The 16,181-nt window shown below is 43.3% G+C and overlaps 2 protein-coding genes across 5 annotated transcripts in view; one reads left to right on the top strand and one right to left on the bottom strand.

Annotated features, from left to right (window-relative positions):
- The first annotated feature begins 244 nt into the window (after positions 1–244).
- The window catches only part of ST7L (suppression of tumorigenicity 7 like), a 31,504-nt gene continuing 15,567 nt past the window's right edge, over positions 245–16,181 (top strand). The window contains exons 1-6 of one of the 4 annotated variants that reach the window (NM_001396266.1): positions 245–367; positions 7,338–7,484; positions 12,694–12,776; positions 13,489–13,648; positions 14,154–14,208; positions 14,800–14,915. In NM_001396266.1, the coding sequence (NP_001383195.1) occupies position 7,484; positions 12,694–12,776; positions 13,489–13,648; positions 14,154–14,208; positions 14,800–14,915 (415 nt within the window). In that variant the 5' untranslated portion in view covers positions 245–367; positions 7,338–7,483. Of the gene's footprint in view, positions 368–7,337; positions 7,485–10,172; positions 10,310–11,739; positions 12,186–12,693; positions 12,777–13,488; positions 13,649–14,153; positions 14,209–14,799; positions 14,916–16,181 lie in introns of those variants that run through there. The other 3 variants (XM_046904086.1, NM_204622.2, XM_015298884.4) reach the window with 3 other exon arrangements.
- CAPZA1 (capping actin protein of muscle Z-line alpha subunit 1) lies at positions 1,703–11,676 on the bottom strand. The gene is made up of 10 exons (NM_205515.3): positions 11,609–11,676; positions 7,704–7,767; positions 7,413–7,464; positions 6,576–6,639; positions 5,929–6,135; positions 5,435–5,514; positions 4,929–5,007; positions 4,355–4,426; positions 3,706–3,768; positions 1,703–3,156 (listed from the first exon to the last, which is right to left on the bottom strand). The coding sequence occupies exons 1-10, from the start codon at positions 11,645–11,647 to the stop codon at positions 3,016–3,018; spliced, it is 861 nt and encodes a 286-aa protein (NP_990846.1). The 5' UTR covers positions 11,648–11,676; the 3' UTR covers positions 1,703–3,015.

Here is a 16,181-nt window from a genome sequence, read left to right as displayed (position 1 = left end):
ACTGCGCTCCACCGCCCCCGCGAGCCCTACCGGGCCCCAAACCCCGGATCCTGGTGGGGGGGTCGGGGCCGGGCAGAGGAGCCGCGGGGGGCCGGGCTCAGTCCTGTGCTGCTGTCAGGGCTGCGTGGGCCGAGAGGAGCACCCAGGTGCGCCGCACAGGTGTGCCGTAGGCGATGATGAGGGGTGTGGGCTCACAGCTCACACTGCTGCTCCATAAATAGGGCGGCGACAGCGCTGGCTGTTTATCTCTACGGCCAGTTTTTTCGGCTTTAACTCTGCAGCCTGCCTAGGAGGGGTGGGGATTCTCGACTTGCTCCTGTAAAGCGGCCCGAAGCCCCCGGGACTGCCCGCAGCACGAGGAGTTGGGGTAAGGCTGCTGTCAGTGCAGCTGGGTGACTCCTGGCTGTGCTGTGGGGTCCTGGGCAGGCTGTGGGAGGGCTCTGAGGTTTGGAAAATGCAGAGGTTCCTCTTGGAAAAAGTCACTTCCAAGACTTTTTGTCCCATTCTATGGGTAGGATGTTGGGAGTTTAAAGTCTAATATTGCAAATAGTAGGGAAACTGAGCTTCCCTGGCTTAGTGAAGGTGCAGTGCTCGCTTGCTGTGAGCGGCTGGGGTTGGTGTTTGGGGGCTGCACGCTGTACCAATGCACCGGCTTCAAGCTGGCCTCAGTTTCATCTGAAACCTGTGGTTGAGAACAGCTGACAGCTTTATAGATGAAGCACCTTTCAGAATGTGCCATCGCTGACACTTCAGTGCCTCAGCTGCAGAGTTATGCTGAGTCTTGGGTTTTTTTTCTAGCTGGGTAAAGGGTGAGGATAGGTGAGAGCTGCACAGGAGGCTGGCAGAGCTGGAAGGTGAGATCAGTGAGGGGGTGAACTGGCCCTAAGAGAAGGCTCTTTGGAGGTAGAAACACTCTGTCCTCTCAATCTTAAAGCTAGGACAAGCAGTGAACTACTAACAAAGTAACCCAGAGCAGGAAGGGTCTGGCCTTGAGGCTGAGGCTGTGCTGGTAGATAAAAGCTCTGTTGTGTGCAGTGTTATCTCAGGCCTCCGTTTCAGCTTCGCATTCTTGGAATTGCTGCAGTACTTGTCTGGATAGGCCCACAGCATCTCCTCTGCACTGTGCTTCACCTCCTCCAGCAGCGCAGGGAGGAAACCTTTCTGCAGACGCTGCTGGCAGAAGGTATGGTCTGTCCTTCAGCAGCACTGAGCACAGCTGTGTGCAAACAGGGCAGAGCACAAACACTGCTAGCATTAAGGCAGTCTGCTTTGTCTAATGTGCCTGACCTAGGGTGCATGTTGTTTTAAAAGGTCCCTTCCAAAGGAGCTATTCTGAGCGTGGCACGTATGTATCCAGTGCTGTTACACAAGCTAAGCATACGAGGTTAGGAGATGTTGCAACAAGACTTGTGATTAGCAGAAACCCCTAATCTGTTGTTTTACCAGCTTTGTTTGAGTGGTGTGACTGCTTTTTTTTCTTCCAACCTGGAAGGGTTTAGCTCCAGTTCCCTGGTCTGCATGTCAGGGTGGGAGGGCTGGTGGAGGTTTGCAAGCAATCCCACTGCAGCTTTCAGGCTGTCACCTGCAGTTCTGCCTGCAGGCATGAGAAAAGAACAGACATGAATGGCTTTAAAACACAGACTGGTGTATTTCTACTAGACTATACAGAGGGTGCCTGTATGATGAATGGTCAGTCTCAACAGCAAATACAAATATATTTTATTTTGACAAAATTTCTCACGAAGGGTACACACTGTATTACTGTGCAAAACCTGAACTGTAATGCACAGGCAGTCCTGTCCTGTCCCTGTCTTCTTGAGCTCTTCATGGAATTAAAAAAACAGGAAGACACTAGCCAGATTAAAAACCAGAACCTGCAAAAAGGCCCATTGCTAACCAAGTGTAAACAAAGCAAAGTGAGTGAACCGAAGGGTTTGATGTTGTGATGAATCTCATTGCAAGTTTTGACTGAGGAGAAAGCATACACATCTCTTCACTATCCCTGGCAGAGAAACTGACAGGACTGCTATTCTTGATTTTACAGGAAAACAAATTGACACAGAGCAAGCAGTTAAGAGCAATGAAGAGATTAATTCCAGAATTTCCCTTAGGTATGACAAGAAACTGGCCACAACAGAGACAAAATGGAAAAGTTATTCCTCCCACTTTGGTTCAAGTTTATTTATTCTGTATGCTATCCATCCATACACCTGTGATACAAATGTCATGAACCTGCCACAAAGCATTAAAGCACAACATACCTATTTTGCAGACATTTGCATTTTTAAGCTAATCCAGTCTCCACAGATCAGCAGTGATCCAACTCAGAGTTCTATAAAAATGCAGATGTCTGATAACTGTACATACATGAGGGAGAGCAAAAATGTTCACTTCTAAGGGAACATGGCTCAAATCTTGAGATTGGAGGAAAAAAAGTCCCTGTAAGAGCTAGCTGTGTAGAGATTTCTGTAATGGATATTGTAAACTCGTTATGTATGGTAAAATCCAAGCCTACAGGCTTTTGCTTTGTGGAGGTCAGTAGTAAGGATGCTTGGGAGCACTTACTGTGTCTTGCATTATTACAACTTGCAGCATAGTGCCTTGAGCTGTTGGCAGACTTGACAAACTTACTGGAGTACCTGGAGTGCTGTATACAGGTGAAGGAAATGCCCTGCACCCTCAGATGTATTTATAATAGGGCTTTTGCAGCTAGGCAGCTTTCCAACCAGTACAATTAGTGATTGAGAACAGCTATACTTCTGAACCATGAATGTGGTTTAATTAAAATGACCTATCAGTATATGCAATCACAAGAGGAAGCTTACGTGGCAGGAAACACAAAACACAAAGACAATGCTATTTGTTCCACAGTTCTCTCTGAGGCTAGAAAACCTGTCAACTTTGAAAGCCCTAGAAATATGCTGCACTGGTTTAGAAACCATCTACTTGGCATAGGACCACATTTGTTTTTTCTTTTTTGCACACAAACACTTCATACAGCTCCTTATTTCCATACTAAGCATTCTGCATTTCTTTGCCAATCTTGTAGCTGAGGATTTTGTTCCAGTCGATCTTGGTGCGGGTGACAGGCAGCTGCCGGCGTAAGGCTTTGAAAGTGGTGTCTGACATAGTCTGGTAGTTCTCACTGATTGCTGTCTGCAATAGCAAGTAGATTCAGTTAGAACAGTACTGAGATGCTCTGAAAAGGCACGACTGTTAAAGCCACTAAGCTGTTTTCTACAAGGGGAATGCACACTACAACCAAATTAATGCAGTTACAAGTGTGTGTGCAAGTAAAGGGATTCTACTGAACTCTCTTGTATGTAGCACTGTCCCCTTTAGGTGCCTCACTGACTTATCTGTGCCAAGTCTCCTTCCAGCATGCAGGCTGGGACAATGGAAAAAGCTCTCACACTTTTCCTTTTCAGCTCTTTTACCTGTCACAGAGGAAAGCATTAAGACTCACCCACTCCCCTTCCATGCTTTTTCCAGGCATCATTTGTAGCCATTTAAAATTACCATACAGCAAATTTGATAATAATTACACATAACTTTACAATTAGATTCTGGCAACTAATGCCCTTTTCTAATTAGTTCTTACAGTTGATGCTAGATTAAGTCAGGAACAAACTTTGAGGTCAATTTTGATTTAATTGTAAATGAAGATTGATGATTCCAACACATTTAACAACCACAGGTTTTTACCTGATACTCATTTTCTGCATTTTCTATTATCTTAATAAATTCCTTAGCTGTCTGAACATCGCTCTGCAAAGAGAGGAAAAAAAAATTGCATGTTTAAAACTAACATTTTTAATGGATGTCTTTTCAAATGAGAGGCTGAGTACAGACACAGTGGATGACATGACATAGAAGCTGCTGATGTTTGTAGCTGGTTCCTTCTGCTCACTACAGTGGAGTTTAAGAAACCAGGCTGAGCTCTGAGCTTGTGCTTGAAACTGAAACAAGACTCACCCCTGTGAGCAAAAGGCAAGTAGACCTTCATGGTACAGACTAAGGATTTTGACTACTGCTCCCCCTGCTGTGCTACAGGGCTACTTCATTTTCACTGAGAATATTGACTTGGTTTCCATAGCATGTATGTAGAAAGGTGTTTTCTGCCCTCTTTAAGTTAAGCTGTCCAATGGAAACTGTACTTTCTAATACTGTCTTATTTTAAGCAATTAAGAGCCTGTGTTTTTCATGTAACCAAGGAAAAAAAAAACCCTAAAACTACACTGACTAGTCACCCTTAAATTAAACTCGATGGAATGTAGTCATACAAGCATATCCCTCATGAGATGTTTAAGAAATAGCTGCTTTATCTTTGAAAAAAGTGTTTTGGCATACTTACTGAAACCTGTACAGAGTCCTGGATATCTTTGTGACTAACCAGCTGAACGTTACCATCTTCATAATAATGAACCTAAACAAAGACAAAACACAGGTTATCATTAATACTCATTTTATAATCCCTAGAGCCCCCAAATGCTACCAGAATGGCACAACAGCTTTGTTGTGCCAGTCTTCTCTGCTTACGTGGAGACTAAAAGCAGGATGGATTTTCTAAAAGGTTTCATTCTTTGTCAAGACTGTTCAAGATTATGTTAATGCAGTAAACGCCTAGAGTTGAAATAAGAGCAATTATATATATGTATGAAAAAAATATATAAAATCAGAGTAGGTTTTAGCCTGATAAAGCCAAATACTTGGAGGCATATAGGACAATGCTATACAATAAATCACAGGCCAGGCTGTAGACAACGTCCAAAACAATGATGTTTTAAGAATTAATTTCTTAAATTGTATAGCTTAGTAATATCTTGACTCCAGAAGGACACTTGCTGAATTTCAGCATCTCATTTTGAGCAAATGCAGTAGTGTATGGCAAGCAGTTTTTTCTGTTATTGCCAGACAATGCAGCTTACCTGGATCTTGAGCACTGCAGCCACCTGAGCTGTTGGTGGTGTGATGGTAAACTTCCATTCGGATCTCCAGCGACCATTCCTAAAAACAGGTGATGCATGAAAACTGTATTTGCAGTAAGTGCTAACAAAATAAACCAACAAAATCAATGTGAACAACTAGGTCCTGCTGCTCTGTGATCAGTACTGAAGTGCTTTAGATGCCAATGAACTCAATTTCTGAAGCATAGTTGCAACACCATGCATCTTTGTTACAGGCTGGCTCCAAAGTACTCATGCTCTGGAATATGTAAGGGGGTATCTATTTAGCCCTGCTAGCTTCTTTTTCTCTGGGCAAGTTGTTGAGCTATGACTTAGAGAAGCATCAGGGGCTGGCAAAGAAAAACAGATTAAAGAATGAGAAAGGGAACCCCTTGAGAAGCCAAAGGCATCTTAACTTTCAGGGCAAGTAGAGGAAGGGTTTATTTGAAGTGTGGTAAAGGAAGAAAATACTGTTTAAGCAGTCTTACCAGAAATTTTTGGGCTGGAACTGATGGCTCTCAATACAGGCAATAATTGTCTGCTGTCCATCTATTGATTTACCATAAACCTGTATCCAGGAGAAAAATCAAGTTAACTCAGCACAAGAGCTGAGGAAAACCACTTGCAATTTCTGCTCTTGGCAGTGCTGTGGAGGCTTCCTATTGTGGTATCTCACTGGGAATGTGTACCACGTGTTATACTGTCCACTACTTTCACTTGCATTATGTGCAAATAATGTCTCGTATTCTTTAATTGCAGGTGTTAAGGTACTTGGCAGTTGTGAGTATGAACAATAGGGTCTAGTAAATCTTTACCACTATGTGCATACCAAGATTCTTTGCATCCTGTTTGAATTTATTCCAAAATTAGCCAAAACACCAGTGAAGACAGAACTCAAACAGCACTGCCCAGCAAAGAATCCACTCACAGTACTGAATGACACAGAGCAAAGATTTTCAGTGAAACAAGATGGATACTCAACAGTACAGAAGCCATTGGGGTAATGATCTTTCACATAAGCTCTCAGTGCACTGTCACAGGCATCTCTCCATTGTTTTAAAGCTGATTCTGTGTCCTCAGGCTGGGGGTCGCTAGCTTCTTTTCTTAGGTGATCAAACTTAAAAGAGATTTTGTTTCTTGGGTCTAAAAATCTGCCATTGCCCAGATCACCGTGTTCTGTGATTAAGACCTGAAAAATAAGAAACGAAAATCAAAACGCTCTTATGCTGCTATAAACATGAGACCATAAGAAAAAAATAACACTAAGAATTCACTCCTATCAGTAGGAACTGTGAGCATGCAGTAATGTAAGGAGTTCAGGTAATCTTTAAATAAACAGCAATCTTTAATCATTCACACTTGAACTGGAATTACAATGACTTCAGTGTGGAGCTTTACCTAACAATGAATTAGTTACCAGGTAGTAACAGACAATGCTCTAAGGGAAGATTTTACCTCTGCCTCCCATGCAAGAACAACAATTTGGTAATGCAAGGATAATGTGGGGGAAGAAGGAAAGATGATAACTTGCAGGTAGAAAGAAAATCATAAAGATCCTGATAAAACAAAATAGTTATTGCTTCTGTGCAGTGCAGTAACACAAACCTTGAATGTAAAGCTTTTCCTTACCTGATCATCATACCCTTCTATCTTCACCGGAGTGAACTGATCCATGTTATACTGTGCAAATGCACTGTTAAGAATTAAGAGCATAAAATTTAGCTGTACATACACATTTATATTCTCTTAGTAACAAGTACGTGGTGTGACTCATACTAGAGGGGAAATGGCAACGTGCAAATAATCCACACATTGATAGCTGTAATAATCTGGGTCTAAAGCCAGGCTTATTTAGTGATCATGAAAGTACAGTTCAAAAGTAGAACAGAAGGCAGCCTGAGGGAAAATGAGCAAGCTGATGCAAAACAGGCAGCAAGGTAAACAAATATGAGTAGACTAATATTTACAACAATTTTCTTCTGTCAAGGCCTGCTGACAGATGTGTCACACAGATCTAAATAAAACATCAGAAGCCCTGTATGCATAACATGTAGACACCTTCTGATGAGACTGCACAAGTAAACAAGACTTTCTCAAAGCATTTTTTGAAGGCAGCTTTTTTTTTTTAAGCTCTGGCTGAGGACTACTCAGAATTTCAGGCTTCACTTGCTCACCAAATCACATTTCAACAAGATCAGCCATTCTTGCTGCTGCAGAATTACCCTTTTTGGCAGAGTGCCTTCCTGTCAGTTATATACGGCCCCTACACCACAAATTCCAATTTAAGCCTTTTAAAAAGAACCAGCCATGCCTTTCATTATATATTTCGGTGGGGGATAAGGAACTACAGCAGACTGCTCTCAATAGAACAAATGGCTTCCTTTGTTCCAGGATGATGGGTGTAAGTCAAATTATCACCACAGAGAGGCATACTCTTTATGGTATGCTTGAAACATGAATACTTACTGTGCTGCTCCTTCCCTGAGAAGATTGTCATTGTTGAGCAATAACCGGACATCTGGAGAAGGGAGTGTTCAAGTAAGTTATTGTTTTTTTGATCAAACATTTCTCTAATTTTCAACTGTACAAACATAAGCATTGCTGACTAAATCATTTTATAAAGGGTAAGTAGTCACAGAATGGCAGCATGCTTTTTCCCCACTTCTACGTGACCTTCAAAGCAATGTATGACAGCCACAGTCTCTCATAGTGAATGAGATGTGAATAAAATGCTTCTGATGGCTTTTCTTTACTTACCATTGAATACTTCATTGAATTCTCCAGGAGGAGCATGAGTGATGAATTTTGCAGCTATACGCACCTGTTAAGACAAAAAACACTTACTGAATTCATACATATTGCAACCTACTCTGAAGCAATTAAACAGAAACCCCAGATCTGATGGTAATACCAAATATCAGATTCAGGGAGAAATCCAGGTGTGCGTTTTCAAAGTGGAAACCATCAGTCTCATAAGACTAGGTATTTTTTTTTCAGTGCAAAGAGCAGAGAAACTCCAAAGATGCTTAGCAAGAGGAGCAAACACATGGGTAACTGTGAAAATGGGAACTGTTTAACCTTCACGGTACTGCTTAACTCTCTGTAAGAGTTGCAATACTGTAAGTGTGTATCTGTGTATCCGTTACACATTCAGCTTTTCATCCATGCAGCATGATGTCCTGTGCAGGAACACTGACTGTATGAACTCACACTTTCAGACCCTAAACCTATTTGGAAACAGTGTAGGAAACCTGTTTAACCTCACCCTGACTTATGGATTTGTTGCTGACTTTGTCAGGAGCTGAACAGGGATTCATTACAGGACGTCCTGGTTTCTTGTTATCGATGTCATGCTATGCTTTCAAGAGTTATTGTCTCTTTGAAGTCTGTAGTTAACAAAAAGAACTGGACCTACTCCATGCAGTGTACCAGCTTTTCTGGCACATGTTTTCTCAAGGATTACTTGCCACCCTTCTCTGGCATGTTATTCCTTCCCTTATCCCACAGCAGTCTTTTATTGGAAACTGCAGCACAGTCCAGCCATGAGCTGTCATTGTAGGGAAAGAATTAAGGCATCTGGAACTGTGATACAATAAATAAGAGAAAAGGCCAACTGGAAGGAAAATGCCCAAATATCTGTAAACTCTGAGGCTGTAAAAACAAAAGCAGTTCCCTTCCAAAAAGTAATAAAACTGCACTGTAACCAAAAATCCCATATACAAGTTTGGGTTTATTAGAATTTTGGAGTATGTACTTATTCACCTATTTCAGCTGAATTACTGCCACAGCTGGAAAAAAAAACACTTTGCTTCTCTCCTGTCTGCCATGTCTTAATTGGAAATAGTTGTTTGTATCAATTGTCACACAATGATTTAAAACAAGTCATGAAAGAAAACACGCACCTTTCCAAACAAAGAGTAAATTGCCTTATTCCAACAGTATCAAATAACAGCTCTGCCTTAATTAGGCAGAGCTGCAGATAAAAATAGACTGTTTTCCAAATTAGAATCTATTTTGAAAAACGTGCATTCCTTATGCATGAAATAATTATGCAGTATGAGTGAAAAACTTACACTGAAGTTTGTCAACTTAAGTTGGTAACTTGTACAGTTCATATAGTTAAAATGTAAAACCATTTTCTCATGATTTCCTGCTTTTAAATAAGGCTGATAAGTATATTACAATCCTAACAATGTCGTTCTTACTGTGTGAAACTTTCCACTGTCCAAAGAACTGTAATTAGGATGTACTGCTTCACAATCTTGTTAGATTTCGCTGTTGGAAGCTCGGATGGTGATGAAGATAACCCAGCAGTAATTAAGAGGGATGCTTCTGTTTTGTATCCTCTGTGGATTTCACTGACAGACAGCCCTGAAGGGCTGAAACACTCTGGAAATTATACCATGTGCTTTTCTAAGAAAGTGCAAATGTAAGCATGTACACGTACAGCTGTATCAGACTGCACTAAAGCATTTGCAGATACAGTACTTGGAGCCCATGTGCCACTTCATGCCAACATCCATTTCAGTGGGAGGACTGCACTAGAATGTACACTACAACTTAACTCTCCAGATGAACAGATTACTTTTTACAAGGTGCTCAACATATGGAAAAACCCCTCTAAAAGCCATAAGAATTACTCTCTATACACATAAGGAACAACACTGTGGCTGCAGAACTGTGCTCTGTATGGTATAAAAGGACCGTGGTTTTAGGAAGCGGACTTACAGGTCTGTAGTTTCTGATAAAACATAGGAGGGGGAAAAAAGCCAATAAATATTGCAGGGGGGATTTTGAGTCTCCACATTCCTCTGCCTTGGAAGGATGTGTAAAATTCAATCAACACAGAAAGGACTTTGCATTTCCATTATGTGTCCTCACAAAACCAGACACAAAGCAAATGCTGCCACAGAAAACTGCTCACTGTTTTAAAGCACCCTTGCATCGATTCTGTTGTGGAGCAATAAAATAAAAAGCATTTAAATCAAGCCATTGAAATCAGGAGCGGAGTGCAAGAAGTAGACAATAGAGAATTTAATCCTAAATGCCAAGCATTTGAATCACTATTACTTGTCATTTTTAGGGCTGGTTTGTTTCAGAGCAGTGTCAGCACAGTGGCAGGAAGTTCTTTTGCAGAAGCACGAAAATAAGGCTTTCTGCAAGCCGCCCCACTTCCTGCCCATCGCTGCCATTTCAGGTAGCTCTGCAGCAAGCTAACGACACTGACTTCCTTTTTCCAAAATGGGGAAAGCTGCTGATAGAGAAGCTGCCCAGCTCTTAGGTAAAGCTGGCAGAACAGCATCAGAAAGAAGTTAGAGAACACATTGCAGCAGGCCTGGTTCCCGAGCCCTGGCTTTCCTCAAGTAAGGCTTATAGGGATGGGAGGTGTGAGGGGATAAATGAATTTTACCATTTGTTTGATTGTTGCTTTCTTTGTTTATCAAATGGATGATGCATTAAAAGCTCTGCTGCATGTTTCTTAGAATTCATTATTGTTTTCTGCCAGTGCTGGGCATGGAGCTACTTAGACTGATTCAAACATGCCTGTGCTGGGACATGAAGATGAACAAGGGTTCCTGTTTCAAGTGAAATCCCATCTGCCTGGACAAATGAAATGCTGGGGCACCTGCAGTGTAGGATGCATCCTTCTGACAGTGCTGTGAAGGAACCACAGACTTCAGGGAATGCAGTGGAAAGAGGATAAAGGGCCCAGCTGACTCCAAACCCTGACTCTCACTCCCAGACTGAGTGATAAGTTCAGCTACAGCCTAAAACAGGGATCTGGTTCTACTTTCCAGCTCTGCTAATGACCTGCGAGGTTACCAAAGGCAATTCACTTCACTTCCTTTGCTCTCAATCTTACTAAAGCTTTGCTTTTCATTTTCAGTTCAAACGCAACCATTTCCCTTGTAGCAGCCCAATGACAGCAGGTCACAGATTTGATGCGGCACTGGAGAGCTTTCAGTTCCACATGAATTCTGCTCTGAAATATTCACCGCTGCTGTGATTGAATACATTGATGGCCAAATCGATCCGTAAGGCCCTGCCAGCCTCCTTCACCACAGGGCCACTGTCATTAAGCACAAGCAGGCAGCTGGAGAGGAAAACGAAAGCAACTCCGTGCTCACAGGATCCCTGAGAATCTATGAACGTTGACATCCCAAAGCAGAATTTCAAGAAACAAAGCCATAAAAAAAACCCACCCCACATGCAATAGCTTTATGATGCAAGGAATAGTAGCTGTGGGTGCTGTTTTTAGCTGTGGTATGTAGGAAAGAAATGGCCATAGGCTGCCAGCTTTGCCTTTGGAGCAACTCAGTGCTGCTTTTAGGACAGCAATTTTCCCCACATTCCTATGTCAGAGGAACAATCTATTCTTCTCCACTTTTCAATGCGAGCCTTCCACTCCACGTCGCGTCCCCTCAGCTCCTCGGCTCCGCACCAAAGCAGTGCGGGAGGGCGGTGGAGCTGAGGCCGCGCGGGGCTGCGCGCGTGGGAACGGAAGGGGTATCACAGCGCAGCGAACTGAATGGGCCCGGGGAAAGGGAGGAGCCGAGGGGCAGCCCCTGCCCGCTGCGGGGCTCCCGGCGCCCCGCAGCGCTGGGCTGGGCCTGCCCAGGAGGCAGCAAGGGGCCTGCGGGGCGGGGGCGGCCGCTCCCTACCTTCTCCTCGTCGGACACCCGGTCCTCAAAGTCGGCCATTTTGGGAGCTCTGGGCCCGGCCCGGCCCCGCGCGGAGCATGCCGGGAGTCCCGCACTGGGCGCTGTCGCCGGGGCTGAACCGGAAGCGCGTTCTGCGCCATCTTGGCTGCGGGCAGATGCTGCGCGGCCGCCATCTCAGAGATGGGCGCGCCTGGGAGAGCCGAGCCCGCTGGCCCGCGAGGCTGGAGCCGGAGCGGGAGCTCGGGACTGCGCTCTGGGGATGAGCGTGGGGAACGGGGATACTTAGCCGGAGAGAGCCCGCTTCTGAGTCCCGAGCTCCGCGGGGAAACTCCGCCCGGCTCCGCCTGTCCGCCCCGCCCCTTCCCGGTATCCCCCGCGTTGGCCATGGCGGACGGCTGCGGGACCGGGAAGGAACCGCCGTACCCCGGGGCGGCCGCGGCGCTGCGGCGCTGGGAGCAGCTGAGGCGGCGGGCGGCGGCACCGTGGGCCCGCGGGTTGCTGGCTGTGGCCGCCGGGCTCGGGCTCTTCTACGCAGCGCTGCGGGTGCCGCTGCGGCTTCGGGACGGCCTGGCGGCCGGTGAGGCGGGTGGGGAGCGGGGCGGTGTAACTTTGGGGCCTCCCGGCCGGGTCTTGTGCTCTCCTAACGGGGCCTTGTCCTCCCCCAGGTGCTGCGCTGTCCCCGGGCTGTGGTCAACCCTCGGTCAGCGTAGGGGGAGAGAACCGCGTTTCCTCTCCTGTGCCGTGAGGGCCTTGAGGGAGATCAGGGCAGCACCTTGCACAACGCGGCACGTTTCGGGTTTAGGTTAAGGTGAAATAATGCCCTAAAAGGACGCGTTGCTGCCCGGTGCCGTGAGGCAGTTGTTAAGTGACGTTCGTATTTTGGGAGAGTCGTGTAAGTAGCGAACTGCCACAGAAATACATTCAGCCAAAAAGAACTCCAATAAAGCAGTGTTATCCGTGAAGCCCCAAGGGCGATCTTGTACCATATGCGTGTGTGTAATTTTTGGTGCACTGTTGTTCAATAAAAACCCCTTTGTGTGTTTCAGTTCTGCTCGTTAAGTCTTGGTTTTTCTGTCTCCCAACAGTGACTGTGTTCTTAAGCACTTTGACTCCAAAATTCTACTTTGCCCTCACAGTGACCTCATCCTTTATATCCGGACTGATATTTGTAAGTAGGCAGCTCTTCTTTTTTCCTGTTTTTCCCTGCATTTTCAGCACCTCTCACATAGTTTCATTGAAGGTGAATGCCACAGACTTCTGTGGTCAGACTCTAGAGGGTGCCTTTGCACTAGGAAGGAGCTTGGTACTTAGTATCCTTCCACATGTATCCTAAATACTTCTTAATTATATGTCTTGTGTGTTGCCTGAGCCTAGGGAAAGTAGATCGCATCTGTTTTAAGGGACTCAGGCTTGTTTTGAGGAGGTGTGTGTCTTATTTGTATATGCATGTGTATATATGCATAAATATATAAACATTTCAAAATATGCATGCAAAGACATCTGTGGGAAGAAACTACTTTATCTCTTGGAAGGTAGGGAGTTTAGCTTCCAACCGTAGTATTTTGGTGTTTTGTGCTTGTATTAAGGTATAAGTATCATATTTTCTGTAGTGTAACAATAAGACCTGGGGAGAGAGGAACATAATGAGAGTAAAGCTTTCCTTTTTTCAGTCTTTCCCATGTTGTGTGGGTAATCCTGCGTGACAAGACAATCCCGAAATAGATAATTACCATTAATTTGTAGGTAGATATGTTCTGTCTGTAATCATTTGCAAGGGGATGTCCTTGCTCTGTGCAATTTTCTTTTCATCCTTGGTGTTTATGTCGGAAGGGTTGTTGCCTAAGGAAATGTTGGGTGCTTTTTTTTCCCTCCCATAACAGGTATTTGAGTGGTGGCATTTCCGAAAATATGGCACGTCCTTCATTGAGCAGGTATCTGTGAGCCACCTGAGGCCACTCATCGGCGGCGTGGAAAACAGCCCTCCAGCACCAGCAGCATTCTCAGCTGGGGAGAATGAGGCAAACAGGCAGAACATGCCAGGTGATTGCTAACCCATCCCAACAGTTTTCATTCAGCTTGAAGGTTGCACTTTCAAATGAGTTGACTTTTAGAGGGAATTTACTCTGCTCTGTTGCTTGTATTAATTGGAGAAAGGCCTACATCTTATGGTGTGTGTTGTTAATAATGATACAACGAGTTAATTGATCTAAAACATTAATTATTTATTCCCTTAGGAAATAGATTACATGTTCAGCTAAAGCTGTTTCAGTAACTTTAGATATTTGTTATTCTGAATATGTGCAAGGTAAAAATGGCTTGGATATAAATGGCACTTTATAATGTCCAACAATGGTGAGCAGCCAAAATATGAATGTGATAGCAGAAGTTTATGGAGATGGGAAAGATGGGATGATTGTGATCAAGTTGAATAAATCTAACATTAAGTTGGCTTTTTAAAATTAAAATAGCATTTTCATAACTGCATTTTAAACTCAAAGCAGTGTTGTTTGTGCTCTTAATTCAAAAAGTACTTTTTTTTTTCCAGAATGCAAGATGTGGCGAAATCCTCTTAATCTTTTCAGAGGAGCAGAATATAGCAGGTATTAACTGTCTTACGTTCCATTGCGTGTTTTTAAAATCAATTGGAAGCCTACGCATGACTTCACTGCAGAGCTTGTACTGGTTGTACTGGGAAACGGCCGAGCCCTGCAAGGTTCCAGGGGTGATTGATGCCAGTCCTGTGTTTAAAAGGCACCTATCCAAGCTTTGACAGTTTCAATGTTAAGAATGCAAATATTATTGTAAATATCATTTTTTTGAGAGTAAAGTAGGAGAAAAATATTCCCGGAATTATTTTCCACTTCTCCTCCATGAAACTCCTGGTCTTACAGCTGTTACTGTTTTATTCAGTGATTAAGACAGTGATCCTGAATCTTAAGTCTGTCTTCTGAGAAGATGCAGCTGTATTGTAAGTCTCTGTTATTTTGTTTCTTGAGATAGAAGTTGATTAGGACTGCAGGATCAAAAGGACTTTTTTCCTTGTGCAACCTGTTAAGATTATGGAACAAAAAACTCCTGATTAGTAGCTCCTGACTTTTATTAATAAAGATTTTCTGCGCTACTTGTTAAACACATCAGATATCTTCTTTGGCATCAGCATTACCATTTTACTGCTATTTCTCCCATTTAAGATACATGTGGGTGACTGGGAAAGAGCCTCTTACCTACTATGACATGAATTTGTCTGCTCAAGATCATCAGAACTTTTTCACCTGTGATACAGATGCCCTTCGACCTTCGGATACAGGTACCTGTACTGTATGCATAAGATACATAACAATTGGGGTGTATAAAATGGATATTTTTGATGTACTTCAAGGTGGCACAACCTGTCATGTCAAATATTTTGTGAATTAGCCTTTCTGTACTACTTTGGAGGTTTAATGTGTGGATTTGGGAGTAAGATGTTTTTTCACCTTGTGCTTTACTAAAGGCTCTCAGGATCCTGGCATAACTCACTTAAAAAAAATAACAGCACCATATTGAAAACATGGGCTGTTTCCTCAACAACCAGTGAAGTGATCTCATTTCAACTTTATGAACAGACAGTGCCACCTTCATTATCTTGCTATTGTGTTCAAAATGTTTAGTGAGGAAGCTGTCCTCTACCTGGCTATTGTCAGACTGGCTCCTGGCTGTTACCAATTTGTCACATTCCGGAAGCATTACTTGTCAGCTCGTTGTGACATTTTTGATATGAATTACGTATTTCTGTTTCTGCTAAGCCAAGACTAATATTTTGTTTCCAAAAGAAAACTCAAACATTTTTCCACGTTATTCTTGCTGGACAGCAGAAAGTTTTGTTCCAAAAGAAACATGTATAGATTCTTCAGTTCTCTTATCGTGCTTTGAGATAGGCCAGATATGTGATTCCATGAACGTAAAGTTTTGGAATGATTTCAGAACTGTTATTTAGTGTGAAAGCTGTTACTTCAGCACAGATAATGGCAGCTCTAAGTATGCTGTCTGTCTTCTGCTAGAAGCTGACTTCCAGTTTGGGATTCCCATTTTTCCCTGATGGAAGCATTCCATCAGAATTTCACTTCTATTTCCAACTATGGGAAAGGTTTAGAGATGCTGCATTCCGTTTGCTTGCTCTTCATCTGACTGTAACTTTGAATTCAAATTGATTCAGATTACCCTTCTGAGTGGAAAGAAGTCACCATTTTTGTTTCTTACAACAATTTCTAATAAGGTGATAACTATCATATATATTGAACTGGCTTTGTTCTGTGGCTTTGCCACTGGAATATACTTTGTAAGTTTAAAAGGACATTGCTTAACCCTTTGTGATCTGGTAGTTATCTAAACACTGAACTATTTCATAGATATGTGCAACACAGGTCGTAACTCTATCACTGTTTTCTTGGAGGTGCTGTTGGAAAGCATAAATTAAAATTCTGTGCAGGTCTGTGCAAGAACCTGTGTTTAACAATTACTCCTGCCAAGCTTTCAAGAAGTCTTGGGAAATGTTTCCAAAAGCTGTAGTAATTTAGAAATTGTACATCTGTCT

This window comes from Gallus gallus, chromosome 26, assembly GCF_016699485.2.
Source record: "Gallus gallus isolate bGalGal1 chromosome 26, bGalGal1.mat.broiler.GRCg7b, whole genome shotgun sequence".
Taxonomy (NCBI): domain Eukaryota; kingdom Metazoa; phylum Chordata; class Aves; order Galliformes; family Phasianidae; genus Gallus; species Gallus gallus.
The sequence above is the reverse complement of the archived record's forward strand: the minus strand, read 5'-3'. Positions and strand labels throughout refer to the sequence as shown.

What these genes read in the sequence shown, in the direction of transcription:
- CAPZA1 (NM_205515.3), bottom strand. Translation starts at nt 11,647, where the DNA reads ATGGCCGACTTTGAGGACCGGGTGTCCGACGAGGAGAAG. An exon ending in GGGTGTCCGACGAGGAGAAG is followed by an intron (nt 7,768 to 11,608) that starts GTAGGGAGCGGC and finishes TTGTCTTAACAG; the next exon opens with GTGCGTATAGCTGCAAAATT. An exon ending in TTCCAGCCCAAAAATTTCTG is followed by an intron (nt 5,008 to 5,434) that starts GTAAGACTGCTT and finishes ACCTGTTTTTAG; the next exon opens with GAATGGTCGCTGGAGATCCG.